Genomic DNA, 27,974 nt, shown 5'->3' with positions numbered 1-27,974 from the left:
ATACCTGTTGCACCTAAACTTGGAAAAGCTCCTTTTCAGTTCTGTGACATCCTGAGACGATCCCCTCTAAATTCTGTACCAGGATTTAGGGAGAACTGGAAAAGAAACCACTCTTTGAGAAATCCATCTCGGCATTTACCTTGGACCCAATATAAACTAGGACAGGACTTTGGCAGTGTTAGCAGTGTGTGGATGCCTGGACAATACACATAAGGTCTCTAAAGGCAAAGTTGACTTGTTGCAATAGAGAATCCTAGCAATTTAATTCAAGTAACTTCTTGGAACCTGGACACGTGGACTTGATGGATGATGAGTCCCACTCAGATTAATTTAAACTGCTCCGCAGATCTTTGGGGCAAAAACTCCACAGGATGGATTATGGGCAGATTACATTCCTGAGCTAGAATCAAAAGCCATGGAGCTCTTCAAATCACCATATTTTGCTAGCCAAGTGACCTTAGCACAATTCCGCTTCTCCAAATCTTATTGTTACCCCTAGCCAGAAAAACAATGAATATAGAACAAATAATATCTTCTTAGTGGCACATTAATGCTGTCCCAATTGAATGGTTGTACCTGTCCAGATATGGGCTCAAATTCCTAATTCTGGCGATGATAGTTTCTTAACATTAATGGGTATGAAATGAATAGGGCTTCTGTTTTTGAGGGTTTATTAATTTTATTTTTGGGGTTTATTTTTGGTATTTTTTGAGTTTTATGTAGATGACCAAAAATTGGGATTTTGCGGGGCTTTCTCTTTTTGTAGACTGTATTAATATATATTATATACATTACCCATTATAGTAGTATACACTCTAACAAGTAATCTCTTTGTAATGTTCCCTAGTGCACTTAAATGTAGGCCTATTTCAAACAGTACGAAGTTTAAGTGCACTAGGGAACATTTAGCACACACCAGCAGGTCTACACAGACAAGTTAATGTGTGACATGCGAGTGCGCTTGAGAAATCACACCCCTGTTAAAGTCCCCATTACTGCTCCCCGTAGATAGGCCCTTAGATACAAGTAGCTCTTTCCAGTGTTTTTCTGATATGTATTGGATAAATACTAATTTCATTTATTTTTTGAGTCTGGAGGTGTTTATTTGGTAAAACCTGAAATCAGAAGCCCTCCACATGAATTAGTCATAAGTAAGGCTATGATTATGTCACGGAGGTCACAGACAGCATGGAATCTGTGACTTCCTTTGACCTCCATGACGTTTTCTGCCCCAGGGCTGGACCTCCCAGCCAGCCCCCTGGTAGCTCCCATTTGGGGTGTGGGGGACCTCTCTGAGCTCCCAGCTGCTGTGGGGGGGCGAGGGGACCCCACAGCAGCCCCAGTCCCTGCAGGCAGGGGAACCCCAAAGCTCCCATTCGCTGAAGGTGGCTGGGCCCCCCCAGAGCTGCTCAGCCACCGTGCGGGGAGGACCCCGGAGCTTCCACTCGCCGCAGGTGGTGAGGAACCCACTGGAGCTCCCTCCTGCTGCTGGCAGCGTTCCCCCCACCCTCCCCGAGCTAGAATCAAGGGGTCCATGTCAGAAACTTAGCCTTAGTCATAAGAACAGCAGAGTATTATTGTGCCTCCCCAATTATCCCAGTAATAAGGATCCTGAGTTCTTCAGCTGGAGCAAAGCTGCATTCAGTGTGGTTTCTAAAAACACGAAGCCACGATAAATGCCAACGTTAGGCCCTCAGCGCAGATCTGAACAAACTGCCCTGATTTAGACAAATGGTGGATCCAGTTGTTTGCACAAAATGCAGCATTGGCATGAGCAGCTGGTCAGCCTCCTTAAAAGTCTTAACTGGTGCACGTCTGCTCCAGATAACACATTGATACAAACCGGGAGCCGCCCTGCTTATCTCAGAAATAAATGATGGGAGTAGTGAATGGCGTAGCTTGGCCCTGAGTGTACAATTCCTTAATCTTCTTGTGTGTCAGAAGAGCGTCTTTTTAGATTCCTGAAAGGTGCTGTGAAAGATACGGAGCCTGAGTCTCCCCTCCCTGGCACCGGTGTGAATCAGGAGTAACTCCAACCAAGTCCCTGGAGTTAGAGTGGTGGGAAACTAGTGAAAGTGGTGGAAGGCTCAGGCCCCAGTATTTCAAAGTCAGTGACAACGGCGACCACGCTGGGCTTGAGGTACCTTTTTATTGTGCTATACTTCAGAGGTCAAGAGCCATAATGCATAAGCAGCGGCTGGTGCCAACCAAAGGTGTTCAGCCTGCAGAGGACACAGTAGCATTACCTGGAAGAGGGGTGAGGATTTTAAAATCTACAGTTTCTTATTTGCAAAAAGAAAAGGAGTGCTTGTGGCACCTTAGAGACTAACCAATTTGAGCATAAGCTTTCGTGAGCTACCTGGGGGCTGCTCTAAATTGCACCAGCTAGTGACAGTGACAAAGGGACTGTCTGTCAGTTGACAGCCGGAGCACACAGTGATCTGGCCAGGCCTCTGACACACACCTTGCATGCAGGGGCTGGCTAGGCCATGTCTGTGCCTGCTGGGGACACTCCGGCAGGGCAGATGGGGCCAGATTAAGGCTGGAGCAAGGGGTTGGGTGGTTCAAGGAATAAGTCGGGCCCTACCAAATCCACAGTCCATTTTGGTCAATTTCATGGTCATAGAATTTTAAAAATCATAAATTTCATGGTTTCAGCTGTTTCAATCTGTAATTGCTCGGTGTTGTAATTGTGGGGGTCCTGACCCAGTAAGGAGTTGTGTGTGTGTGTGTGTGTGGGTGGGTTTGCAAGGTTACAGTAGGGGGGTTTGTGGTGCAGCTACCCTTATTTCTGCGCTGCTGCTGGAGGTGGCTCTGCTGTCAGAGCTGGGTGGCCGGAGAGCGGCGGCTGCTGGCCAGGAGCCCAGCTCTGAAGGCAGCGCCGCCTTCAGCAGCAGCGCAGAAGGAAGGATGGCAGGGTCTGGGATTGCCACCCTTACTTCATTATTGCCACCCTTCAGAGCTGGGCATCTGGCGACCAGCCACCGCTCTCTGGCCTCCCAGGTCTCAAGGCAGCGCAGAAGTGAGGGTGGCAATAATGCGACCACCCTAATATAACCTGGTAACTCCCCTGCAACTCCCTTTTGGGGCAGGACCCCCAGTTTGAGAAACACTGGGCTCCCCCGTGAAATCTGTACAGTACAGGGTAAAAGCACACAAAAGACCAGATTTCACTGGGGAAGACCAGATTTCACAGTCCGTGATGCATTTTTTCATGGCTGTACATTTGATAGGGCCCTAGGAATAAGCAATGGGCTGCAGCCCCCTCTACCTTATAGCCAGTGGTTCAAATCCAAGCTAATTTAGCGGTGATTGGAAGGTGTTATTTGCTGACCTGTGTGAAATGGATTCAGTCTTACTATAGGTACTAAGGCCCAGATGCTCAAAGGCCTTTAGGTGCCTTATGTCCCTTGAAATCAACAGGCATCAGGTGCCTCGAGATTGTGGTCTAATGGCCAAGTGTCCATATCGTAGACATACACCTCTGTCCAAGGACTGCGAGGCACTTTGCCATCTGTGATGAGTTAATCCTCACAACCTCGCTGTGAAGTGGACAAGTCTGATTTATCCCTGTTCCTCAGAGGGAGGTGCAGAAGTTTAAGGTCATGCCGCAGAACTGTGGCAAAGCAGAAGGTCTCTACCACAGTCCTCTGACTTAACCCCCGGGCCATCCTCCTTCTGTCTGTGTGTCCTGCTTTACGTGATTTGTATCTGTACTCTGGTGCTGATAGTGTGTGATGGCTAGAAAGGAGAGGTGTGTATATGCCACTCAGCCTAGTTTGAAAATAAAGAGATCAAACTCTTGCTTGTGCTTTGAGGACCTCAAGCAAAAGGAGCTGTAAAGGGGCAGTGTGTTATTTATTATTAGCAATTATTTTAATTGACAAGAGTGCCCATCCCAGCCTCTAGGTGCCCTTGAAAATAAAATGCAGCTAAATTGCAATTCCAGCAGTGTCACTTAACCACCTCGATTGCAGTGAACAAGCAAAGAATAAACTAAATTCCCCCAAACTCCAGTCACTGACCTCAGGGTTTGACCTTCCCCTAAAGCTTTGGGACATAGATCGCGTTGGTACACCTGTCAGAAAACAGGGGACTGCTCCCAGGTGGAATGGGAAGATTATGGTCTGTTTGCCAATCATTGCCCCTCTAGATTGGAGCTGTCTACGCTGATTAAAGTCAACAATTCCTATTAACTCCCCTTCCAGGACAGCCACAAACCAGAGGAAGGAGCTTGGCTGCTCAGGGATGGAGGAGGTGGGGAGTCACATGTTGGGGCAGCTGTTCCATATGGATGTCCCACGATGCATGGGGCTTGGCCAAGCATTTCATTTGACTCTGCAACTAGCAGGCCACACCCCTGCCTCTCCCTCAATAGCAGAGCATCCCCGGACCCCATGGAGTGTTTGAAGTAAGCTTTCCCCATTCGTGGGCTTGGAAAGCCATGATATAGCTCTCAGGTTGTACATACTTATTATTAATTATTGGTATTCTAGTCGTGCCTAGGGGCCCTAACTGAGTTCAGAGCCCTATTGTGGTAGGCAATCTACATACCCATGGTAAGAGACAGTCCTTCCCCCATAGAGGTGGCAGACTAAATAGATAAAGGCCAACAAGAGACACAGAATGTTGAAGAGATGCACCCAGAGTCACACAGCAAATTAATAGCAACGCTGGGAATAGCATCTATGTCTTTTGATGCCCTGTCCAGAGCCCTAACCAGTAGACACACTGCCCTTCCTATAGTAATCTATATGTTGCCCATCCACTGCAAAGGTGAAAAAGCTCCGCAAATGTTTGTCAAGGCTGAATCCCCACTCTGGCACTCCGAGTGCAGAAGGTGGGGGCCAGCAAGGATTCTAAAAATTAATACTGGCCACGGCAGGCTGGTATTAAACTTCCAAGGTTACAGCTTCTCTCTGACCTTGGCTTGGTAAATGCTGCCACCACCCAAGTGCAATAAAAACCCTTTGACCCAGGAAGGAGCACTTGGGAATTCCTCCCTTTGGGGTACCCTCAAGCCCTTTCACCCCCAGCCCCTCCTGGGAAGAGCTGAGAAGAAAACAAAGGAAATTAGCTGTTGCCATCAGCTAATCAAACAGCATAGGCATAAACCTCTTAGGACACAACAATCCAAATTCTGTTCTTAAAAATGGTAAATTTTATTAAAAACAAAAAGAGAGAAAATACATCTGGAACTTAGGCTTTTGCTCGATTTTAAAAGAGCAATTCCAAAAATTAAGCACCCAAAAATAGCTTTCTTGGGGGATCAGCTTAAAGGTTACAAGCAAACAAAAGCATTAGGGGTTAGCACAGAGGAGATTCACAAGCCAAAATAAAGAAATAAACCTGATTGTGTTTATCTAAACAGTTCCTATCCAAATGATTCCTTCTTGGTATGGAAGATAATTTTTCATACCTGGTTCAAACCTTACACAGCATTCCTGCTTATAGCATTGCTGCTCCCTGTTCCTGCAGCCCAGAGAGAGCAACAGACAATGGGAAAGTTTTTTCCCCAATTTTAAAAAGTTCTAGCCTTCCCGTTGGTTCTTTTGGTCGGGTGCCCACTTTTTTTTCTTTACCTGGGGGACTTTTTAACCCTTTACAGGTAAGCAAGTAGAAAACAGCTACCAAGAGGGATTTTACAGCTAACTGGCTGGCTGGGTGTCCATCAAAGGGAGCAACCCCCTCCCCCCACTTAATTATCACACTGTTGTTGAAATGCACTCTCAAGACCTAGCAGCAGAAACTCACATCTCTCACCCCATGCGCAAAATGGAGCGAGCAAAGGTCTAATTTGCATTTGCTCCCGGCGGGAGGGTGTACGTTACATTTCTGTCTGCCAGGAGCAATTTATTGCAAAGCAGGGAGACTTTCTTCATGCTGAATCGACTAGCAAAAGAAATGAGTTTGGTGTTGCAACGAAATGGCAAGCTCAGTCGTTCCAAATAGCCGCACTGAGGAAATTGTTCCAATATACTCAGCAGCGTCAATACTTTAAACCAGAAAACGAACCAAGAACAAACTCAAGGCCCCAACTATCGAAAAAGCTGAATCTGACCAAAAGCAGCCTTGCAAAATTCACCCCACCTTCGAGGAGGGAAAGAATATTTTGTGACCCACAAGCAAAACTAGCTGCTTTAATTAGCGTCCTGGTAGGAACAGCCTGGACAGGAGAGTAGATTTTGGATGATTTTGCAAGGCTGGTCTAAAACACATCAGTGTGGGGCAGTTCTCCTCACCTGTTCAGTCTTCGGTGGAAATACAAACATTTTGGTTGTGAAGATGTAAATTGCATTGATGCCCCCAAATTTATTAATATTATTATTTCAACTGTGGGAGATCAAAAAGGCCTCAGCTGAGATCGGGGCCCCATTGTACTGTGGCTGAGATTTTCAAAGGTATTTAGGCACTTCCCTCTTATTGATTTCAGTGGGAGCGAAGGGCCTCAGTACTTTTAAGGCTCCAGGCCCAGGTAAATACATAGGGAGGGTATGTCTACATCGCAATCGAAAGGGCGGGTTGCAGTGTGTGAGGCATGAGCTTTAACCTCGTTAGCATGGCTCAGGCGAGCCGTGAAGACGTGGCAGCACGGACCTGGTGCAGGCGAGTGCCGTGCACAGGCACCCAGGATCCAAACTGACTTGTGCAGCCTATGCCACCTTCCGTGCTAGCTGGATTAAAGCTAGTGGTATGCCTACCTGAGCTGCAATCGTATCTCCATTTGCAGTGCAGCCATACCCCGAGAGACAGGCCCGGCCCTGAAGAGCTTACTGTCTATGTAGATGCAGAGTGGGAGAGGAAAGGTCTTGGCCAAGATCATGCAACAGGTCATTGGCCAAGCAGGTGGTAGATCCCACAGCTCTGCACATCCAGGTCTTTGCCCTACCCACTGGCCTACATAGCCTCCCCAGGAAATCATCTGCTTTGCATGTACGACTATCACTGGCATACGAGTATCCTGTTGCTGGGGTGGCCTAACCTGTAGGCATGCGAAATTATTTGCCTAAAAATTGGGGGTACGACACTGGGTTTGTGATGTCACTAAAGTCTGTGTACTTATGTCATTTTTTATCTCTATTAGTAATGGACCAGCCCAGAGCATCAAATCTGAGCCCCCTCAAATGCGTTACTGGTTTTCCCCTGGAAATGTACTTGACAGAACGCTGTACTTTCATTTGGAGCTGGAGATGACATGGGATGCTGGATCCTATAATAAATGCCTCCCTAGATGCAGAAAGGAGGTATTTTCCCATCAAATAGCATAATTTATTGTGTGGAAGTAGGCTGCATGTAATGAAGGGTATTGGCGTCTAGCAGTTCTATGCTGAAGAGCTGTAAATCAATGCTTTGACAAGAAGCCTGCTATTGATTATGCAACCCTGCAGGGTTGGCTATTTGCATGAATAATTTGCATCTGTAAGGGGTAAAGGAAGCAGGACCCAGCCAGCACTAGGCAGCCTCCTTACTAAACGTCTTTCATTGCTACCGTCATTCCTCGCTAGAAGTTTGCAATCGGAAGTTCAATGGTTTGCATGCGATTTGGAAAGGTCTAAAGCGACAATCAGCGATGTGCACAGTGTGTGTTGGCAGAAGCTGTCGGAGGCAGGGCCGGGGGATTGAGTACATGTGAGTTATTTTGCCAAGTGTTGCTAGTTATAGTGTGATCCTGTCCTCTCAGACCGTGTCCCCTCTCTTATCCGTTAGCAGATAATTGTGCAAGTAGTCCCACCGACTTCCAATAATGTCTGTGGGACTCCTCGCATGAATAACTGTTCAGTTAGGGCTGCACAAGCAAACCCTTCGGGTGGGATTTTCATAGGTGCCTAAGAAAGTTACGTGTCCAACTTCCGTTGAATTGAAATAGGTGTCCTAACTCATTTGGGACCCTGTGACAATCCAAAGTTATCTTAACTTGCTTTGAGGTTAATGGGACTCTTTCCATGGGCTGCAATGGTCTTTGGATCATGCCCTGTGTTCCCCATAGCAAACAGAAGGCAAATGCTGCCAGTCAGCTGGTTATACATACAGCAAATGTGGATTGACAAAGGATTCCCTTCTGGGGCAGGGAACGTGCAATCATTCTTTGTCCATTTTATTCACAGCTCAACTGGGAAAAGCCACTTTCTCACCAAACTGGGACATCAGAACTGAGCTGTAAAGCCTGTTTCTGAAGCCTCTGCTGTGTGTTATCTCAAATTCTATGGAACTGCATCCAGCGGTCAAAGAAAGCCTCACTCCCCTCAGTGAATTGACGTGCTGGCTCTCCACATAACAGGTTGAGATGGTCTGGTACTTAAGGCACAGGACTGGGAATCAGAAGATGTGGATTTTATTGCTGACTTGGCTGCAGACTTTCCTGGGTGCCCTCAGGCAAAGCCACTCAAGTTACTTCATGTCTGGGTGGTGCATAGAGATCATGAAAGGGAAGATGGTTTATACAAGTACAGTATTATTGCTGAGGACAGACTGAATGAGTTTTGCTGATCTCTTCTCAGCCTTTGGGCCTGTGATACCTTTCCTTGTGATGAACAGTCTGTCACGCCGCATAATGACTGCACTCAACTCAAGAGGACCCACCTGCTCTACTCCACCTAAGCGCTGGCCCTTAAGTTTTCTGCGATCAGGAAACAGGGACAGCTGCAGCAGAATGTCGCAATGAAATCTGCCATCTGTGGTTACAGAGTTCACTCCATTTCACGGGTCATATTCCCAGCTGGTGTGAAGGGGCATAGCTCTGTGGGGGACATCCATGAGCGGAAGATCTGGCCCCATGAAAAAGAAGGCCTGGTGATCACTTCCCATGATCTGTTTTCACCACTTCATATTGCACGTATTACTGTTCACTACTTCCATTGCCAATCACATGCTAGGTGTTTTATAAACCCAGAGGAAGACACAGACCTTGTGCTGAGAAGCATGTAGTCTGAAAGGAAAGGGGAGACGACACAGTGTATAAGCAAAGGCTTTTGTTTTGCACTGGAATCCACTGGTGCAGATCCCTGCATCCATAGGGGATCCCAATCAAATGGACAGCCCGTATGAGGACTAGGGCATAGTATTCTAAATTAGAAGCCTAAAGTTAGTCTCTGAAATCCTTGTTTAAGTACATAAATAAATGGGCTGATTTTCAGTTCATGCTGAATATCCAACAGCCCCTACTGCACTCGGTGGCAAATCAAGGTGCTTTTTCAGGTGGCTAAATATACATTGAGAAGCCATACTTGGCCTAGAATTATGACTGATATGCAAGCTCAAGTGGCAAATTTTTAGCAAGGTGCTTAATCCCAAATGCCTCTGCTGCTCTGACAAACCCCATAATGTAACTGACAATTCTAGCCATCATAGAACGGAACCCAGCTGCATTATACCTGCATTGCACTACAGCCCAGCAAGTGACAAAGACAATAATATCCACCTGACATTGAAGGGGAGATCTTACATAGGGAGAATTACTCCATCGGGAATTTGCCAGTCAGTTAATTTACCGGTCTTATAATTAGTTGTGCCAACCAGGGGTCAGCTTTTTGTTAGAACTTTGCCATTTCCAGTGATTGCGGACGGAAGCGAGGGCCTTTGTGAGCAAAGATCGCCATTTAGCTTCACTGGCCATTTGTGTGCTTAGTTAATACCATTGTGTGCAGTTGCAATAATGGTGTATGAATTCTGCGTGCACAGCGACAAAGCTGCCCCTGTTAGTGCTAAGTGTTACCAGAACCTGTTTGTGTATTTCTTTAAAAATGCACTATATCTGCCTGCACAAATGTGGGTTTTTGCAGGTGAAACATATCCTTTGTGCCCTAACCCTAACCCTAACCCTAACCTTTTTATCACTATGAGGGCAGGGTACTCTTGCCTGGCTGAGCTGTGTTCACTGGAGAACCATGGGATAGGGGAAGAACAAGTAAAGGTGGGTTTAAGCAACTGGTGTGAGCACACAGTCCTGTGGGTCAGCCAGGGACTGGTTTATTCCATAGCGTAAGTTAGAGTAGCCTTAGGACTGCTCTAACCTAAGCCCAGCTGCCCATTCCCCATGGGAATCCTCATGGGACTGAATCCACTAGCTTTCTTTTTGCAACAGCAAGGCAGGGCAGCTACAGCAGGAGCTAACATCTGGCCCCATAGCAGTAAATATATAGGTACCTGCCTGCATATGTACAGGAATCCCTTCATGTGTTACTGACATGTCTGGGATGAAACGCAGCCATTGCAGAACAGAACCTAGCTGCATTACACATCAGTACAGGGCAGCAAGTGGAAAAGAAAACAGCACTGAAGGAGAGATGTTGGATAGGTAGAATTACTCAGTTGGGAATTTGTCCAGGACCCCTGGGTTCAATACCCCTAGCTCTTGGGAAAGATGTCATGAGATCTTAATAACCACAAGGGGTCAAGAGCTGGGACACTGGTTTTATAGTTCATCCAAAAGACACAACCTCCAGTTGCACAGTGGCCCAGGGTTAGACTCCTAATGATATGCAGAGGCCAAGCTCCCCGTGATAACCTGGAGCATGGCTTGTGCTGAGATTGCCACCACTTCTTTTGTTACCGTGAGTTTTCTTGTGGGATGGGTCCCAGGCTGACAATGGCCAGGCCCATCCGGCAAGGTATAACCGAATTACCCCGTGTAGTGGTGTGACTACAGACAGCTGGGCATCTATTGCCTTCAGCAGTTGCGTTGCTGAATCAGTTCCTCATAAATGGAGAATTTGCCCTCTCTCTGTACATCCCAAAGATGGAGAGAAATCAGTTCACAAACAACATGTGCAGACTCCTGGACACAATGCCTTTACGATGGTTTATTGCTTGTTTTCAGCAGTGGTAGCCACAGAGAAGGAGCCCCTTGGAAACAAAGAGGTGCTTCTGAGATGAACCAAACACAAGGGAAAAGAGCTAGGGTACAAGCCACTGAGTATTTACAGTACAGAGTTGGAACTTAATAAATAACACCGGGTAAAAGGTCATAAAATGAGGCAGAGTTTATGACTGCGCCAACTGAAAGGGCTGATTCTCAAGGTCATGATGAATAACAAGTCAGGAATGTCTTAATGTAGGTAAATATCAAGTCCTTAGAGGAGACTTTGCGGAGTCTCTGTTCACAGTCAGCACCACTTTCAGCCAGCAATCTTTATATTTAAAGCCTATTTACAGGAGAGAAGAGCAGAGACGCCGACAGCGTGCGCAAGGCAGATAAAGATCACATAATACCAGCTACTGAACAAGTTGAGTTTTGACTTGAACGCTGTGTTTGGAAACGCCACTGGGGAGAGGCTCTCAAATCCCAAACAGCTTTTTCAATGTATATTTCAAATCCAGGTGGTATCAAAAAATGTACATTCTTTTTTATGTGCCCTTCCGAGTGCCTTTATATACATGTTTAAAGTACGAACAAACTGGGCCTAATCCTCAGCTGGTGTGACTCTGTGTTGCTCTATTTAAGTCCATTTACATCTGTTGAAGATCTAACCTGCAGAATCCAGGTAATGGTTCCCCCTAGAGATCATCTGAAGGTATTTCTAGTCCCCTTGCCTCTGTTTTGGTTATTTTGGTTTCTCTATTCCTGCCCTTTAGAGTTTTGTGTTATGCCTGGTATTTAAAATAACAAGGCTTTGAAAAATAGGGTTCTTAAGTATTTGGGGAACCATCACAGCTGGATATTACATGTAAATGAAGAGTTAGCTCTTTCAGCCGGTAGGAAGTGGAAGAGACACTCTGTTGGCTCTTGACACGCCCTCTCCCTAGGACCATGATACAGATCTGTAGAGAACTCTAAACAAACAGGTCATGCCAATTTAATTTCAGCGGGTTGTCACAAGGCTGCGGGTTAAATACTATTTCTGGAGTGGTGAGGAGAAGCGGTCATTGAGGTTGGAAGAAGAGACGGGTAAAACCAATCCTCCCAGATCACTTTGAGATGTCTGAACCAGAATATGGGTCTGGGACTCACTTCTCTTGACTGCTTTAGTCTAATTGTGGAGTGAAGCCAGTAGAGTCACTCCATATTTACACCAGTGTAAATGAGAACAAGAATTTGAAATTTGGAGCCCATCTGCAATGGAAAGGAACTATAGTCCTTTGCTCCCAAGCAGGGCTGAACACCTTTACATGAGAAGAGTCAGGTAGCACTGGGAAGCAAGGAGCTCTGAATTTTACTCCTTGGTCTCCAGAAAGCATAGCACATTCGTGATCAGTGCTGAGATGCTTTGGGAGGGGAGCAGAGCTCCACTACACACTCTAGAGACAGAGGTTCTTCATGCACATGTGGATTTTGTGGGCATAGTCCTACTCAGAAGCATTCTCTCATGCTCAGAGCCAAGCTGATAATGATGTGACCTAAAAGCTGGGAATTGGAGTGGTGGGAAGGACCATGTTTTGTTCCAGTCTGTAGTTTTAAATCTGGGATCAGTCCTTTGGGGTTGCAGAGAACATCACAGCTCAGAAGTGTTGCTTCTGATACAAAAGGCACAGAGGTGAGTACACTTCAACGGTAAACCCTCCAAACAGATGCCAACATGAACCAGCGGTAAAGTAATAAAATGGGCCTAACAAAGAAGAATGCAGACGTTTCCAGGTTTGCAGAATGTTCTTCAGGTCAGATCATAACAGGAAGAGATTTTATACAAATCTCCAAAACTTGCCAGTTTTTGCCTCAGCTAAATACTTACTCCCCCTACTTTCGTTAATGTGCCGCTGTGATATTACGTATCGCTGTTTGCTATGGGGAAGCATAGACATGGAGGGGTGGAAGGGATCTCAAGAGGTGATCTAGTCCAGCCTGCTGTGGTGAGGCAGGACCAAATACTCCTTCATTTTTACCTCAGGCAACTGGCAAGTTTTAAAGCTTGGCCTCTATGTGTATGGGTTGACTGTTTGGCCGCTCCACACACAGACCTGCCACTGCACTCAGCGGGTGCTTGTAGGAGCTGAAGAATCAGGTGTCTAGATGGTGAAAGGGCTGGGGGTGGAAAAGGAGGAATGGAGGTGAGGATTCACCTCATCAAAACCATGTGGAAGGTCACTGCCCCTCTTGCAGTGGAGAAAAGGGAAATCAGTTCCTCAGTCCTGCTTGTTATTTTATCCAGCTTGTAAATATCACACTCAATAAAATGAAATGCAGTCTTTCACCTGTCTACACGTACGTATCCCTCTTTGGGTTTTCCGAGTCACCTGTCAACATGGGATTTAGGTACTGACCTAGGATTGTTCTCTTCTCATGGCTTAATGACCGGCACACCATCTTGCCTGTTGGCTATTCAATGGAATTGTAAATTAAATGGAATGTTCAGACCTAACTCAAGAGTTCTGATTGGCTGACCTACAAGGTGTTAATTTCACTAGTACCAACTTAATTTACAGGTACCAATTGCAGCTGCATCCATGCAAAAAACCTTTGTATGTTTATACTTGTTTGGGTTTAGCCCCCCGTTTTCATATTTCCCCACAGAGTAGTTTAGGGGCTTAAGGACCAGTTAAAGGTTTGATGTTTCTCGCTAGACTATGATTTCCTCACAGACAATTATTAATCCTAGGACATGCCCATCTCCTCAATTGTTACTGCCTGAGAGAGGGGTATAGTCTAATGGTTACCACTCAGGGCTGGGAGCTCGCAATACCTGGATTCTAATGATAGCATTGACAATAACTGGCTTTGTGGCTTTGGGCAAATCACTTAACCTTTAGGTCGTGCCGATTGGAGAATCAGGGTAATATCTGCTTAATCATGGTGACGTCTGGAGAATTAATTAATTGGAATGAGTCTGATTGCACACTGATATGCAGAAGAAAGAATGCATCTAAAGTCAGTGGAGTTACAGTGAGGTCAGCGTCTAAGCTTACTTAAGCGGTGTAAATCAGGAGTAACTCCACTGAATTCACTGCTCCAAGTGAGCTCAGGATTTGACCCAGTGTTTGCAAAGGGCCTTGAAGACTGAGTCCGATACTTGTCCTATTTACAGCCGTGCTACTTGATTGACGTCAGTGGAGTTATTCTTGATTTACACCAAAGTAAATGAGCTGAGAATTGGGCCCTCTAAGGGGTAATTATAGTTAAGAAAATTGGATTGCATCATAATTCTGTATTTGTGCAGGATAACGCTGTTCAGATGGTACATCCAGGTTTCACGGCGGAGCCTGATTTTGCCCCATTTTCTCGTTTCATTAACAGAAATGCACAGTCTGAATGACTGAAGAAGGCAAAGCTGTTGTCGTGGTGGTCCCAGGATATGAGAGCCACAAGGTAGGTGAGGTCATAGCTTTTATTGGATGAACCTTTGCTGGTAAAAGAGACAAGCTTTCGAGTTCTACAGAGCTCATCTTCAGACCTGAAGTTGGTCCAGTAAAAGCTATGACCTCACCCACCTTGTCTCTCTGAAGAAGGCAAAGTCAACTCTCCAAGGTCCCATGATGAGTCAATGACTCAGCCTAAATTAGGGCCTGATCCAAAGCCCATTGCTGTCAATGAGCATCTTTCCATTGGTTTTAACGTCCATTGGATCATGCCCTCCTTGTTCATGTACTTGAACATAACCACTGTATATTAAGTCCTCCTTTAAAATGAAGCAAACACAGCTAATGTGACAGCTTTACATTGTCTGCACCACAAATATTGCTATTTCTGCCAAAGGAGACATGCAGGCACCAATCCTTTCTTTTCAGAATATTATTGTTGGACAACCTAATGGGGACATGCAGTGCTACTGTAGCTATGTTGGTCCCAGGACCTAACGGGGATGCACTTGTGCATGACACGTGGGCTTGAAAGGATACGATTTTTATCACTAAATATTGGTAAACGTCAATTTCACCAGACACACGCAAACTGACACAAATATTTCCGTCGATAATAATCTAAAGGTTGCTGGCATTCTTTCATCTGTCAGAGACGGTGGGAATTGCAGCCTATGATGTGATCTGACAGATAGGCAAAGTAACAAAGATGCTGCTTGAGAACTTTTTTAGAGTTTGATTTAAGGATATTTACTTTGTTGAGTTTGATAAGTGATGTTGACAATTTGTGCTTTAACGGTTATGAAGACTTTAACATTTTGAATCTCAATGTTGGCTGTCATTAAATAATTATTGTCTGACCCCTCAATAATTTCCCACAACTGAGAAAATGTAAATGAATAAAATTGAAAAAAATGCTTAAGAATAAACATTGATATTATCCATCAAAATAATTTAAAAACCTGAATTCCACCAAACCTAATTATATGATGAAACCATTTCAAATAAGACTTTTTCAGGCATTGTATGGCTGGTACGATAACGCTTCCAGAACTGAACTGTCATGGAGTACCTGACATCAAGCCATGTCCTGTCATCAGTTTTTCATGCAGAGCTCCCCAGCAATTAGTATTGGGAATCCTGTGTGCAGATCAGGGTCTGGCTATGGGCCTTTGGCCCTGGTCCATAACTAACATCTTGCTTATTGCCTCTGCTCCGGGCAAGCCCATTCCCGCTGCCCTAGTCATAGCAGTAGTGCCAGTGAAGATCAATTTCTGAGGTTGAAACTGTAGCTTACAGAGATTCTGCAGATCCAGAGCAGAATTAATTTGCTTGTTGATTTGCCTTGGTACAAACATGTTTAAAAAAAAAAGAATCATAGAATCATAGAATATCAGGGTTGGAAGGGACCCCAGAAGGTCATCTAGTCCAACCCCCTGCTCGAAGCAGGACCAATTCCCAGTTAAATAATCCCAGCCAGGGCTTTGTCAAGCCTGACCTTAAAAACCTCTAAGGAAGGAGATTCCACCACCTCCCTAGGTAACGCATTCCAGTGTTTCACCACCCTCGTAGTGAAAAAGTTTTTCCTAATATCCAATCTAAACCTCCCCCACTGCAACTTGAGACCATTACTCCTCGTTCTGTCATCTGCTACCATTGAGAACAGTCTAGAGCCATCCTCTTTGGAACCCCCTTTCAGGTAGTTGAAAGCAGCTATCAAATCCCCCCTCATTCTTCTCTTCTGCAGGCTAAACAATCCCAGCTCCCTCAGCCTCTCCTCATAAGTCATGTGTTCTAGACCCCTAATCATTTTTGTTGCCCTTCGCTGGACTCTCTCCAATTTATCCACATCCTTCTTGTAGTGTGGGGCCCAAAACTGGACACAGTACTCCAGATGAGGCCTCACCAATGTCGAATAGAGGGGAACTATCACGTCCCTCGATCTGCTCGCTATGCCCCTACTTATACATCCCAAAATGCCATTGGCCTTCTTGGCAACAAGGGCACACTGCTGACTCATATCCAGCTTCTCGTCCACTGTCACCCCTAGGTCCTTTTCCGCAGAAGAGTTGAAGGGGCCAGAAATGAAAATGCATGAGTCCTGCAGTCATGATGATAGGGGCATCAACGAGGTAATAAAATGTTGGAAGGGCAATGGGTCACATCTGCAAACATCCCCCGTGGTTGCCCCTCTGGGTAAGTCCGTCTGGGAGTGATTGCAACGTGTGTGGACATACCTGTGTTGGCTTTAATCTGGCTAGCTCAGGTTGTGGTAGCAGTGAAGCCTAGCAGCATGGACTAGAGTGCCTGCCAGCTGCCTGAGTAAGTACCCAGGGATCGGGGCGGGCTTGTGCAGCCCGCACTGCTGCGGCTTCACTGTTATCGGTACCTGAGCTCACTCGCTTAGAGCTAGCTTGTGCATGCCGACACGTGCTGCAATCACACCTCGATTGCAGTGTCGCCATACCCTGTGCTGCAAAACTCTCCTCTCCATTGCGTTTTCTGTGCTTTCCCCACAGCCTGTCGTCATCAGTGGAAGGGCCATGCGTGGAATGAGTGCGGGATGCGGCACAGAAATCTGCTTATGCGGGTAAGCGATCAGCTCCTCAGCTGGGGTAAGCTACTCCTAGCTAGTATAAACTGGGGTAGTCATTGATCCACGTACTCCATTGATTTAAAGAGCGATGCCAATTTGCAGCAGCTGAGGATCTGGCCCATGAGGTCTATAGCCTGGACCCCAGCCACAGTACTTTACACAAACATGGGTTTTGTTTAAATTCCAGTCCCTGTCCCCCCATCCCCGCCCGCCTCCCTTTTCTGTTCTCTGTGAATGAACAAGCATAAAAAGCTGAGCCTATCCTTGTTGGTATTTTTCTCCCTCTCAGATCTGAACACTAGGGGAACACAGATGCCGGGGAAATTCCACGTAAATGACTAAGTTGTGCCCACAGTTTCTCCCTTGGAGAAATCCATGGACCCAGCACAGGCATAAGCGGGCACAACTCTGGCATTAATTTGCTCCAGTATGGTGCCACCCACCAAACTGGAGGCAGAATCTGGCCCAGTGACTAGGATTTTCAGGTCTACTACTGGAAATGGGGCGATTGCCTGGCACAGAATTGCAACTGCTTCCAGACAAAGCTTAAAGGTGGGATTCCCCTTTAATAACGAAGCCCAGTGATGCAGCATCCCATGCGTGAACCGAAGCCATTTTTTCATATACAGCTGGAGCTCTCTTTTTCTCAGCCTCCCGGTAAGCAAAACATTTAAGGACAATTATATCTTCCCCTCTATGTGCATGAATCATTCTTATTACTCCGAGCAGGCAGGAGGGTCCTTCCCAATCAGTCACTCCCTTTAAAAAAAAATACTGCAGCATGCTGAATTAAACCCCCAAAGGACATTATCGGTATTGTAAGCTATACAATAGGATCTGATTCTCATCTCACAGACATTGATGTAAAATCAGGAGTAACTCTATTCCCGTCAATTGTGTTTCACCAGTGAAAAAACGGGGTAAGTGAGGGCTTGTCTGCACTACCGGCGGGATCGACAGTTAGCGATCGATTTATCGGGTCTAGTGTAGACGCGATAAATCGACTGCCGATTGCTCTGGTGTCAACTCTGGGACTCCACCTCAACGAGAAGCACAAGGGGAATCGACAGGAGAGTGTCTCTCATCAACTCACCGCAGTGAAGACACCGCGGTAAGTAGATCTAAGTTCGTTGACTTCAGCTACGCTATTCACGTAGCTGAAGTTGTGTAACTTAGATCGATTTCCCCCTCTTCCCGCCCGGTAGTGTAGACCAGCCCTGAGTTTGGAATGATACACCTTACAACAGTGATGGCCGTAGCATTTTAGGGTTACTGCAAGTGTTTCTTTGTAAGGGGATGGTTGGGGCAAGTAGCACGGCAGAGGAAGCCTCTTGTGCCAGATCCCATGCAGAAGGTTCAGGGGTTCAACCTTCCACAGTCATCTTGGTCAACTCCGAACCAACCATGGGAGATGTGGACGTCTAATGCTCATATGGCAAATCAAGGACTCCGCACTGGGCGAATGTGTTCCCCATGACAGGCCATCAAACAGATCAGCACCGACTGCCCAATTTATAAATATGAAGGAGGCCTCACTGTAATAAATTCCGCTACTCCTGAAGTAGCCCTTTGGCTCGATCAACTTAAGGTGAGATTGCGGTTGCTGCTCGACACCAGTCATAGGGAAGAATAAGGGGGAGGAAGCCGGCACTGTCCTTGCTGCTGTTGCTCTGAGAGGGGAGCTAAGATGGAGCAGAATGGTTCTCTCTCCCCACAGAGAGCAGGACAAGAGGCAATAGGTTCAAACTACAGCAGAACAGATTTAGATTAAATCTCAAGGAAAAAAAACTTCCTAACTGTAAGAACAGGAGGACAATGGAGCAGACGCCTAGGGAAGTCATGGGAGTTCCTTCATTTGAGCTCCTTCATTTGCTTATCCATATCAAGGTTTTCAAGAAGAGGTAGAGATCCCATCTTGCATAGTTTAGTCCAGGGATCGGCAACCTTTGGCACGTGGCCCATCAGGGAAATCCGCTGGTGGGCTGGGACAGTTTGTTTACCTGAAGCATCCACAGGTTTGGCCGATCGCAGCTCCCACTGGCCGCGGTTCGCCATTCTTGGCCAATGGGGGCTGTGGGAAGTGGCGCGGGCCGAGGGATGTGCTGGCTGCTGCTTCCTGCGGCCCCCATTGGCCTGGAATGGCAAACCAGTGGGAGCTGCGATCGGCCGAACCTGCGGACGTTACAGGTAAACAAACTGTCCTGGCCCGTCAGTGGATTTCCCTGACGGGCTGCGTGGCAAAGGTTGCCGATTCCTAGTTTAGGCACAACAAATCCTGCATCTTGGCTGAGGGTTAGACTAGCTGACCCTTGCGGTTCCTTCTAACCCTATGGTTCTATGAGTCTAAGTAGAGGACTTCAGGTCTCCACAGCTGTCGATCTGGTATTCTGGAGCAGCATTAAATTCACCCCAAAAATGTAAAGAAAAATAAAATTCCCACTGGTGTTAATGGGAGCTATGTACACACTTCAAATGGGGCTCACGCCCTGATATGTACATGTCAAGGTTGTTAGAAAGTAGACAGAAGGTATGGTATCACGCTTATTGAAGATCTAATGATTTTCTTTGCAATACCTTCATCGGAGGTTAAAAGCTGTTTGGAATAATTGAAGTAGGGATCAATTTCATAGCCCCACTGTTCCCCCTTTCCTTTTTCAAACCCCTACAGTGCCAGTTTACTTGTGGATCTAAGCTTGTTTTGCCAAGGCCAATTCTGCCTACTGCTATTAAGTTAATTCTTCATTCTGGGTAGTGGCTCCTGACAGAGGGTCTGATTCAATCAAGCACTACGTGAGCTCTAACTCTCCCCTTCCCCGCAGTGTGCATTATTCAGGTACAAACTTACTATAAACCAATATCTTTCCCATAAATCCCCAAAGATTCCTGCTGCAAAAATATGCCAAGACTTAGAGCAAGCTTAATCAGAGAGGGTTTCTTTTGTGGAAAACACAGCCATGCAACTGAATTGGCACCTGTACCTTGTTTTTATACATTAGCCATGCAAGTCTATTATATCCTGGTTTTTTTTAAAAAAAAACAATGAGTATAGTGCAGAAAAGGGCATTTACATTTTAGCTCCTCAGCAAGCTACATTTCGGAGGCATCATCGACGGTGGAACACAGATTGTTGGAGAGCTGCAGATTCCACTCTGGTTCTGGAGCCAATGAGATGACTTTCTGGTCTTTCAGCTTATTTTTAGAAAAGTGAAATGCATCTGGATGCGCACAAGTGCTGTGCCCTGCTACAATTTGTCCCCTGCTTGTTGGTCCTTCCTTGTCTCACTGCCATCCTTTCCCGATCAGACTCTTGGCACATTAAAAGCAATTATTTTTTCTCATTGGCTCATTTTAAAAAGTGCATCGTTTCGATCGGTTTCCGAGAAGCCGGCTCAGGTGAAGCCATTAATTATCCCCCACCCCCTATTTGCGAGCCTTTCAGAATCTCCTGGGCCCTCCCCAGGCAAGCTGGAGTCGTGCGACAAGTGTAATAGTCGGTTTGTGAGTTTCTCCATCGCCCAGGGACAAGCCTGTAGTTATAGGTCTGGAAAGAAGAAAAAAAGATCTCTATGTCCTGACTTGTCGCTTGTCGTTCAGGACGTCAGCGGCTTTTCCAGTTTCATGCTCTTTGTTTAACTCATGGGGAGCGTCCTGTTTAAAAACAACTCTTCAGCTTTAAACAAATTCCAGGGTGGTTTCTCTCTCTCTCTCTCTCTCTCTCTCTCAAGTGTTCTGTTCTGGGGCGTTTCTCCCCCTCAGACCAGAGAGAAGTCTGCCTGGAAGCTGGAGCACCTGCGAGTCTTAGGCGAGCACTTGGTGAGCATGGAGATCTGAGTGCTGAAGTTGGTGCCGTTGCTCCCGACGGACGGGTGGTGATATTTCATGTCGGAGCCCAGGAACCTCTCCAGGTGCCACCTGCGCCACTTCCGCTTCAGCTCGGCTTGGACCTAAGCGGGGACGGAGAAGCGCGTTAGCGGACGGGGCTCCTTTCTGCCGCTCTGGTTTGGTTTTGGGAGCGGCAATGAGGGAGCCGGCTTAATTAAATTCCGACGGGAAGCTGCTAACTGGCTCTGGTTCCAGGGCCGTGGTGGAAGTGGGAACAAGCAACCCCCCCTTCCCCGGGAAGTCAAGGACAGTCCCTTGGAGAAGGAAATGGGTGTTGAGTTGGACAAGGAGAATCACTCTCTATGGTAAGGCCAGCAGGGACCAATTCACAAAGGCCACTGAACTGATATCTGCAGGTAAGAACTTCATAGCTCGGGGGCAGGCAGTGAAGGGATGCACCAGTGAGGGATGTAGCTGTCTTTGAGCCACTTGGCTGATACAAAGAAGGAGCTATAATGACCTCGACTGTGGACACATTTTTTCTCCTTTGCGAGGGTAATTAGGGAACGTCTTTCATTCACAAGCTCCTTTCACCAAAGAAATGTTTCCTTGGTTTTTTGTTTTGTTTTGCAGGGCAGCGTGTTTTGCGGAGCGGTGACACTGTTTCGTGTACAGAGGGCGTTGGTCTTCCTGAGCCCTGCAGCGGGATTCAAACCGTCAGCAAACATGGGCTAACACATACAAAGCGCTACTGCACAGCCACTTAGCCCTCCGGGGAGAGGTCACAGGCCCGGGGCGGGCAAACTTTTTGGCCTGAGGGCCACATCGGGGTGGCAAAACTGTATGGAGGGCCGGGCAGGGAAGGCGGTGTCTCTCCAAACAGCCTGGCCCCGCCCCCTATCTGTCCCCTTCCCCTTCCCGCCCCCCACAGAACCCCTGACCCATCCAACCCCCCCTGCTCCTTGTCCCCTGACCACTCCCTTCCGGGACCCCACCCCTAACTGCCCCCCTGGGACCCCACCCCCATCCAACCCCCCTGTTCCCTATCCCGACTGCCCTGCCCCTATCCACACCCCCGCCCCCTGACAGGCTCTCCGGGACTCCCATGCCTATCCAACCCCCCCTGTTCCCTGTCCCCTGACTGCCCTGCCCCCGTCCACACCCCTGCCCCTAACTGCCCCCCAGGACCACACCCCCTATCCAACCCCACCTGCTCCCTGTCCCCTGACCACCCCGCCCCCTATCCACATCCCCGCATCCTGACAGCCCCCCCCGGGACTCCCACGCCTATCCAACCCCCCCATTCCCTGTCCCCTGACTGCCCCTCGCCAGAACCTCTGCCCCATCCAACTGCCCCCTGTCTCCTGACTGCCCCCCAGGGAACCTCTGCCCCTTATCCAACCCCCCCGCTCCCCGGCCCCTTACCATGCTGCTCAGAGCAGCGGGACTGGCAGCCACGCCCCCTGGCAGGAGCTCGCCGCCCCGCTGCCCAGAGCGCTGGCAGCATGGCGAGCTGAAGCTGCGGGGGACGGGGGACAGCAGGGGAGGGGCTGGGGGTGAGCCTCCCCGGCCGAGAGCTCAAGGGCCAGGCAGGACAGTCCCGTGGCTCAGATTTGGCCTGCAGGCTGTAGTTTGCCCACCTCTGTTGTAGGCTATGGTATGAATTATAGGGTGCTTTCAGCACACCCAGGTCAGAAATCATAGCACAAACTATACGGGGAGGATCCCCTTGGAGATGGAGCAGGAGTAAAACCTGATTCTGAACATCCCTGAGCTTATGGAGAGGCCGGGATACAAACCCAGAACTGAATTACACAGCTGCCCCCATCTCTTCACTGCTCGCTTTATTGGCTTGAATGCTGCCCTAGTTAGTATGGGGCTAAACGTTCTTCCCAGCTCACATCTGCTCAGTGGCTTTTGTGAAGTGAATCTGGTGGATTTCAGACCCGTTTCCAATGGACACGTGGCTCCACAGTACAAAACTCACTGCATTCACCGGCCTGTACGCTGCCGTGGGTCTGATCCTGCTGCTCTGAAGTCAAGGGCAAAAGCCTGCTTGGCTTCAACAGGATCAGGGCCAGGCTCAGCAAAGAGGCCAAAGAGTGAGTGGGCTGGAGATTGGCTGAACCTTCACCACCAAACGTGGCCACTCCAGGTCAGGACTGAGGCACGCTGGCGGTGGGGGGGACGAACGGACAGGGGGGATGACCCTCTGCTTGCTGCCTGTTCTGTGAATACAACACTGTACAGCACAGCCCTCAGCACGGTGAGTACTAAAATTCACATGCAAAGCCAGTATCTGAGGACCACGGCAGCCCCAATGGGCTGATGTCAGGAATGGAACATTGCTCAGTCTTCCCTTCTCCGTCATTCACTTCATCCTAGTGACAAGCACTGCCCAAACAAAACTGTGGATCTTACCTCCCCATTGAGGAAACAGTATAGAACGGCCCCCACAAAGCCCTGGGAGGAGGAAGAGAGAACAGGCATTTAGAACCTCACCATCAGAAAGGCTACATTTAACTTAGTCAGAAAACCCAGCTGCAACCACAGCCTTGGACACAGGGACCATAGCCAGGAAACTTCTAACAGTCCTCCTGGTACAGATAAAGGCTGCTTGATTTTAGCTCCCTTACTAAAGTGCAGGATTTGAATTGGGCTGAGACCGGTGTGACTTTTTTTTTTTTTTACGATGCCACCTTATTCTTCAGAATCTCGGCTTTCTTTAAAAAAAAAAAAAAGTCAGTCTCTGGCCCTTACAGTTGGGCAGATAACACTGAAGATGTGAACGGGTGGCAAACCAGTTCAGTGATGTCTGCCTGAGTCTGCAGGCAGCCTGAAATGATAGCTCTGAACTGCCCCATCCATCTCTGTATGGTGCTAATTCAGCTGCCAAATGACGATTTAAATGTCAGCATTGCTAGCTATTTCACTGCCGACCAAAGCACGTAAGTGGACAGTATGTGATAAAACACATACTCAATTCTCAAGTAAGCAGACTGGCTCAAACTGACTGTACAACAGGAGGAAGTGCATCACTGAGTGCTAATCACTGTGCAGAACCGGGGACTGCGTTAAGAGTGGACCATTGATTGAAGTGAAGTGTGTATGAAGTACGAAGTGTGTATGAAGTGAAGTATGTATCTAACGGTTGAAATAACCCCTAGCATTTTTCATCCCTATCTCAAAGCAGCATCATACCTCAAAGGAAGGCTGTATCATTATCCCCATTTTACAGCTGGGGAGACTGAGGCATAGGGAGGGACATGACATGCCCAAAGTCATCCTGCAGAAGAACAGTGACTAGAGCATGGGTCTCCTGAGTCCCAGGTCAGTCTTATCCACTAGGTCACGCTGCCACCCCCAGGTCTCATTCTGGATGAACTCATGCAACAAGCCCCACTGGGGTCAACAGAAATTCTGCCTCCCACTGCAGTTAACAGAATGCTGTCTGTGTGGCATCTGCGTACAGACCATAGGATTTAGCTGATTGTTGGTAAGACATATTGGGATGCCAGGAGGTGAAAGGCAGAATGAGAATGCACAACAGTAACCCACCCATGCCTTCACCGAAGTCAATGGCAACCCCCTAAAGACTCCCGTGGGAGCAGGATTGGGCATCTGCTGGTGAAACCACCTTCACGCATTTCCTTATTTCCCACCATCGTTCCTACGAAGCACTGCAGTTCTGAAAGACTCGCCCTGCGTTTTGGTGGCCGTGGCCCAGGCCTAAGGGGTGACACACCTGGAAGGAGCCGAGCACGAGCTCGAAGACGAGCTTTATCTCCATTTTGAAGTTGTCGGGGAAGAAGGCGAACACGATGTAGTGGACGCCAAAGAGCGGGATCAGCAGCAGGGTGGACTTAGCCAGTCTCCTGTCAGAAAGAAAAACATGAGCTGTAAAGGGAAAGGGGGCAACCACCAAAGGCATGAGAGGGCGTGAAATTCGGCTGCTGATGCGCCTACAGCCCCAATGACCCACCTACAGTGCAGGGAGGGCGGGTCAGTGCGATGCCAGGGAATCCACTCTGTGCCAGAGGTGGAATTTTAAAGCTCTGAAAGCATAAGCAGCGGGTAGTAATAAAAGAAGGGGAATTAAACCCAGATCCTCACGGGTATGTAGGCTCCTGACGTTCACTGAAAAAAACCAGTGGACGTTAGGAGCCTAAATACCTTTGAGGATCTGGGCGTTAGTGCTTCAGAGATTTGGAGCCACATCCTCCGCCGGTGTAAATCAGCAAGCCTCCACTGACATCCATCCAGCTACACCGCTTCACCTTAACTGAAGATCTGGCCCATGGTGATTGCTACACTGGATTTCAGAGACGTAATTCCCCCCCTTATTAACAGAAACCATTGTGGTGCATGTCCTGGCAGATGAGTCTCGGCAATAAGCCAGCTGTCGTTCCCCTTTGCCCGGGGCTCACAGATGGCTGGTTGCTTCAGGGACAGAGATGCTCTAACGCGTGACATTTTTATGCCCATCCACTCTTGTGGAGATATTTCCTCCACTCCTGCCAGAGACTGTTTTTCGTCTCCACAAGCCAAACGGAGCCCACGACTGCCTTTGTTGCCTGGGACTGCAGAAAAGTCGGGGTGCTGGAGGAGAAATCGTATGTAGAGCTGCAAATGATGATACCGTATAGAGCGGCAGGAGCGGCCCGTGTGTTCCAAAGCAGGAGGACAAGCAGCGTTGGAGCCTAATGGCCCGCAAGAGGATAATCAGAGCTCTCATTAGGAATGGCAGATCATTTCTGACATCTAATTACAGACGGAAATCAAATTCAACTGACTGAAATAAAATGAAATGTAAAACTTCAGTGAGCTTAAGGGGCATTTGACACCATCGATCTCTGAGGACTCCAGTCCCACCTCACCGAGGCTAGCGTGGGGAATGGAAATGCCCTGAAATGGCTCAGGTCTGTCCCCTCCGACCAAGGCCATTAGGGTGTTATGGGCAACTGTTCCTCCCTTGCCAAGGCCCTCACCTGCACAGACCTATGAGGCACGGTCTTCCTCCCCACCTCCCTCTAGTCACCATCTGTAGAAGCTTCTGGTAGGGTGGAGAGGGATGACATGCCAGTAGTACACAGATGACACCCATAGCTGCATCTCCATTGGATCAAACGCCGCCTCCCAGCAGAATTTCCCAGCTTTCACAGGACGTGATCCAAAGCCTATTCCATGGCCAGATTCCAGCCAGCTTCTACGGGCTTCTGTCTGGCCCCTAATGCCGAGCTGAAGTCAGCACCCGGGTGTAAAGCAGCTGGCTAGAGTTGATCCCAATCTAGACTGATGCCTGTAGGAAGAGGGAGGCATTCGGAAAGCTTCCCCCTGCTATCACTTCCCCCACCACCAGGGCGGCTGTCCTCAGAGTAAGTCGAGCCACAACCTGGGTCATTCTGGATTCTTTGCTGCCATAGGGTGGCCAAATGCAAATACCCCCTTTCATGTGCCACTGACCAGAAGACCATGCCCCCTGTCTGTGGCACCCTGGCCCTGTCACTGTGGTCCATGCAATCATGATTTCCAGATCTGGCCACTGCAACTTGTTATATCTGAAAAAGCTGCAGCTACAAAAGGCAGGAACTCATCGGCTGAACAAGGCAGGTGCTGTGAACACATCACCCTGATGCTCTGCTGTCTGCACTGGTTGCTGGAGGACTGCCGGCAGCTGGCATAAGACAGAGCAGTCCCGCCTTTGCCTCCCACCTCCCTGTGCCATAAAGCTCAAACGGGTGTAACTCCACGGACATCAATCACCATGAATAACACTTTCTACCATCTCCACGATGACGTGGCCTTGGTTACACACACATTGGTCACTTTCTGGCTGGACTATAGCAATGGACTATACTTGGCCATGAGGCCATCCGCTCTTGAGAAACTCCAACAGTACAGCTATCCCTGATATCATGTCCCTTCTTCTTGTGAGAATGTTTTGTACCTTGCTGCTGATGATCCATCTGTCTTTTTCCCCCTTTACCAAACCATTTGAGCTGGTTTGTGTGTCTTCTACTAGTAATTCACAGCTGCACATCTGCTCAGTAAGATGTGCCAACGGCAGCCACCAAACCTGTCCTCTGCTCCCTACGCTGGCTTCCCATAGAATAATGAGTCACGCTCTAGGTCTCAATCCTTCTCTTCAAGGCAATGAACGGCCTGGATCCAGGATATCTAAAAGCTTGACTAACGCCCCATGATAAAGACAGTGGCTGAGTCTTCTGGCACAATGGCACTTCCTACCATAAGGGTAAAACATGGGTGTGGGAGACAGAGTTTTCTCAGGGGCTGGTCCCAGCATGTGGAATGAACTCCCCAAGGAACTAACGGCCATCGCAAAGCTCACCGCCTTCCACTCCAAATGCAAGGAGCTCTTCTTCCACCTGCCTTGTCTAGCACACACATAGCAGTGTATACATTAACCCCGCCCCCCAGCCCTACCAACACACAACACTGTAGACACAATTCCCTCACCCTTGGGAGAGGAGGAGAAAAAGAATGACCCACACATGCCAGATGTTAGTTACGTTGCTTAGTGCATGAATGGTGGTGGTCTAAGAACCTATGTAGAATAGCATGTTGATGGAATTAATTAAGCGCAAAGTTCTTGTTTCAGAAAACATGGGGTTTTATCCTCTGTCTTGCGTGAAATACTGTTGTCCCCATGCTGCTTGATTGTCCGAAATTTCAAAAGGCTTTTTCATGAGGAGTTCCTTCATGTTTTATAATAAAGTAAAGCTTCATGGCTGTACCATTAATGAATGAGTCAGCAGCGCACCTGAGTTTTGAGACTTGGACTCAGATGGAACTGGCAAGCATTGAAAGATACTGTCAATGTGTCAACAAATTCTTTCTTCAATAAACAGTGTTGGGTTGGGGCAGAGAAAGAGGGGGCGGGAGGGTGAGATCTCAGATTCTTTTAGACTAAAACAAATTCTTATCTCAGATTTGGCAGGAATAACTGAGAGGTATGATGAACAGCTCTCTTGGGTCATCCAGACCATACCTCTGCAATTGGCAGGAGCTTTCTGGATGCTGAGGGCCAAATCCTGCCATCAGTTGCACTCATGCAACTCCCTTGATGTCAATCAGGTTGCACCAATGTAACTGAGGGTCACATTTGGTCCCAAGGGCCAAATTCAGCATGGTGTAAGCAGGCACAAATCCAGTGACTTGGCTGGGAGTGACATCCACTTATACCAATGCAGACTGGCCAAAAGGACATGGATCGAGCACGGAATTTAAAAGACTGAGTAATTCAGTGCAAGGACGTTTCAGGTATGAAGCAAAATCATTCTTGCAAGCTTAACAAATGCAAGACATGAAC

The 27,974-nt window shown here is 47.8% G+C and overlaps 2 protein-coding genes across 5 annotated transcripts in view; one reads left to right on the top strand and one right to left on the bottom strand.

Moving 5' to 3' along the window:
* Nucleotides 1–27,974, top strand: part of SEC22C (SEC22 homolog C, vesicle trafficking protein) — a 227,785-nt gene that overhangs the window by 189,389 nt on the left and 10,422 nt on the right. The window contains exon 7 of one of the 3 annotated variants that reach the window (XM_073334772.2): nucleotides 16,746–16,816. In XM_073334772.2, the coding sequence (XP_073190873.2) occupies nucleotides 16,746–16,816 (71 nt within the window). Of the gene's footprint in view, nucleotides 1–7,084; nucleotides 7,125–16,276; nucleotides 16,448–16,745; nucleotides 16,817–27,974 lie in introns of those variants that run through there. The other 2 variants (XM_073334778.2, XM_073334780.2) reach the window with 2 other exon arrangements.
* The window catches only part of LOC140907855 (vasoactive intestinal polypeptide receptor), a 177,033-nt gene continuing 168,792 nt past the window's right edge, over nucleotides 19,734–27,974 (bottom strand). For both annotated transcript variants that reach the window (XM_073334767.1, XM_073334769.1), the window contains 3 exons: nucleotides 24,390–24,519; nucleotides 23,066–23,107; nucleotides 19,734–20,766 (listed from right to left, as the gene is read on the bottom strand). In XM_073334767.1, coding sequence (XP_073190868.1) covers nucleotides 20,575–20,766; nucleotides 23,066–23,107; nucleotides 24,390–24,519 — 364 coding nt within the window. In that variant the 3' untranslated portion in view covers nucleotides 19,734–20,574. The remainder of the gene's footprint in view (nucleotides 20,767–23,065; nucleotides 23,108–24,389; nucleotides 24,520–27,974) is intronic.

Source organism: Lepidochelys kempii, chromosome 2 (genome assembly GCF_965140285.1).
Source record: "Lepidochelys kempii isolate rLepKem1 chromosome 2, rLepKem1.hap1, whole genome shotgun sequence".
Classification (NCBI taxonomy): Eukaryota; Metazoa; Chordata; order Testudines; family Cheloniidae; genus Lepidochelys; species Lepidochelys kempii.
The sequence above is the reverse complement of the archived record's forward strand: the minus strand, read 5'-3'. Positions and strand labels throughout refer to the sequence as shown.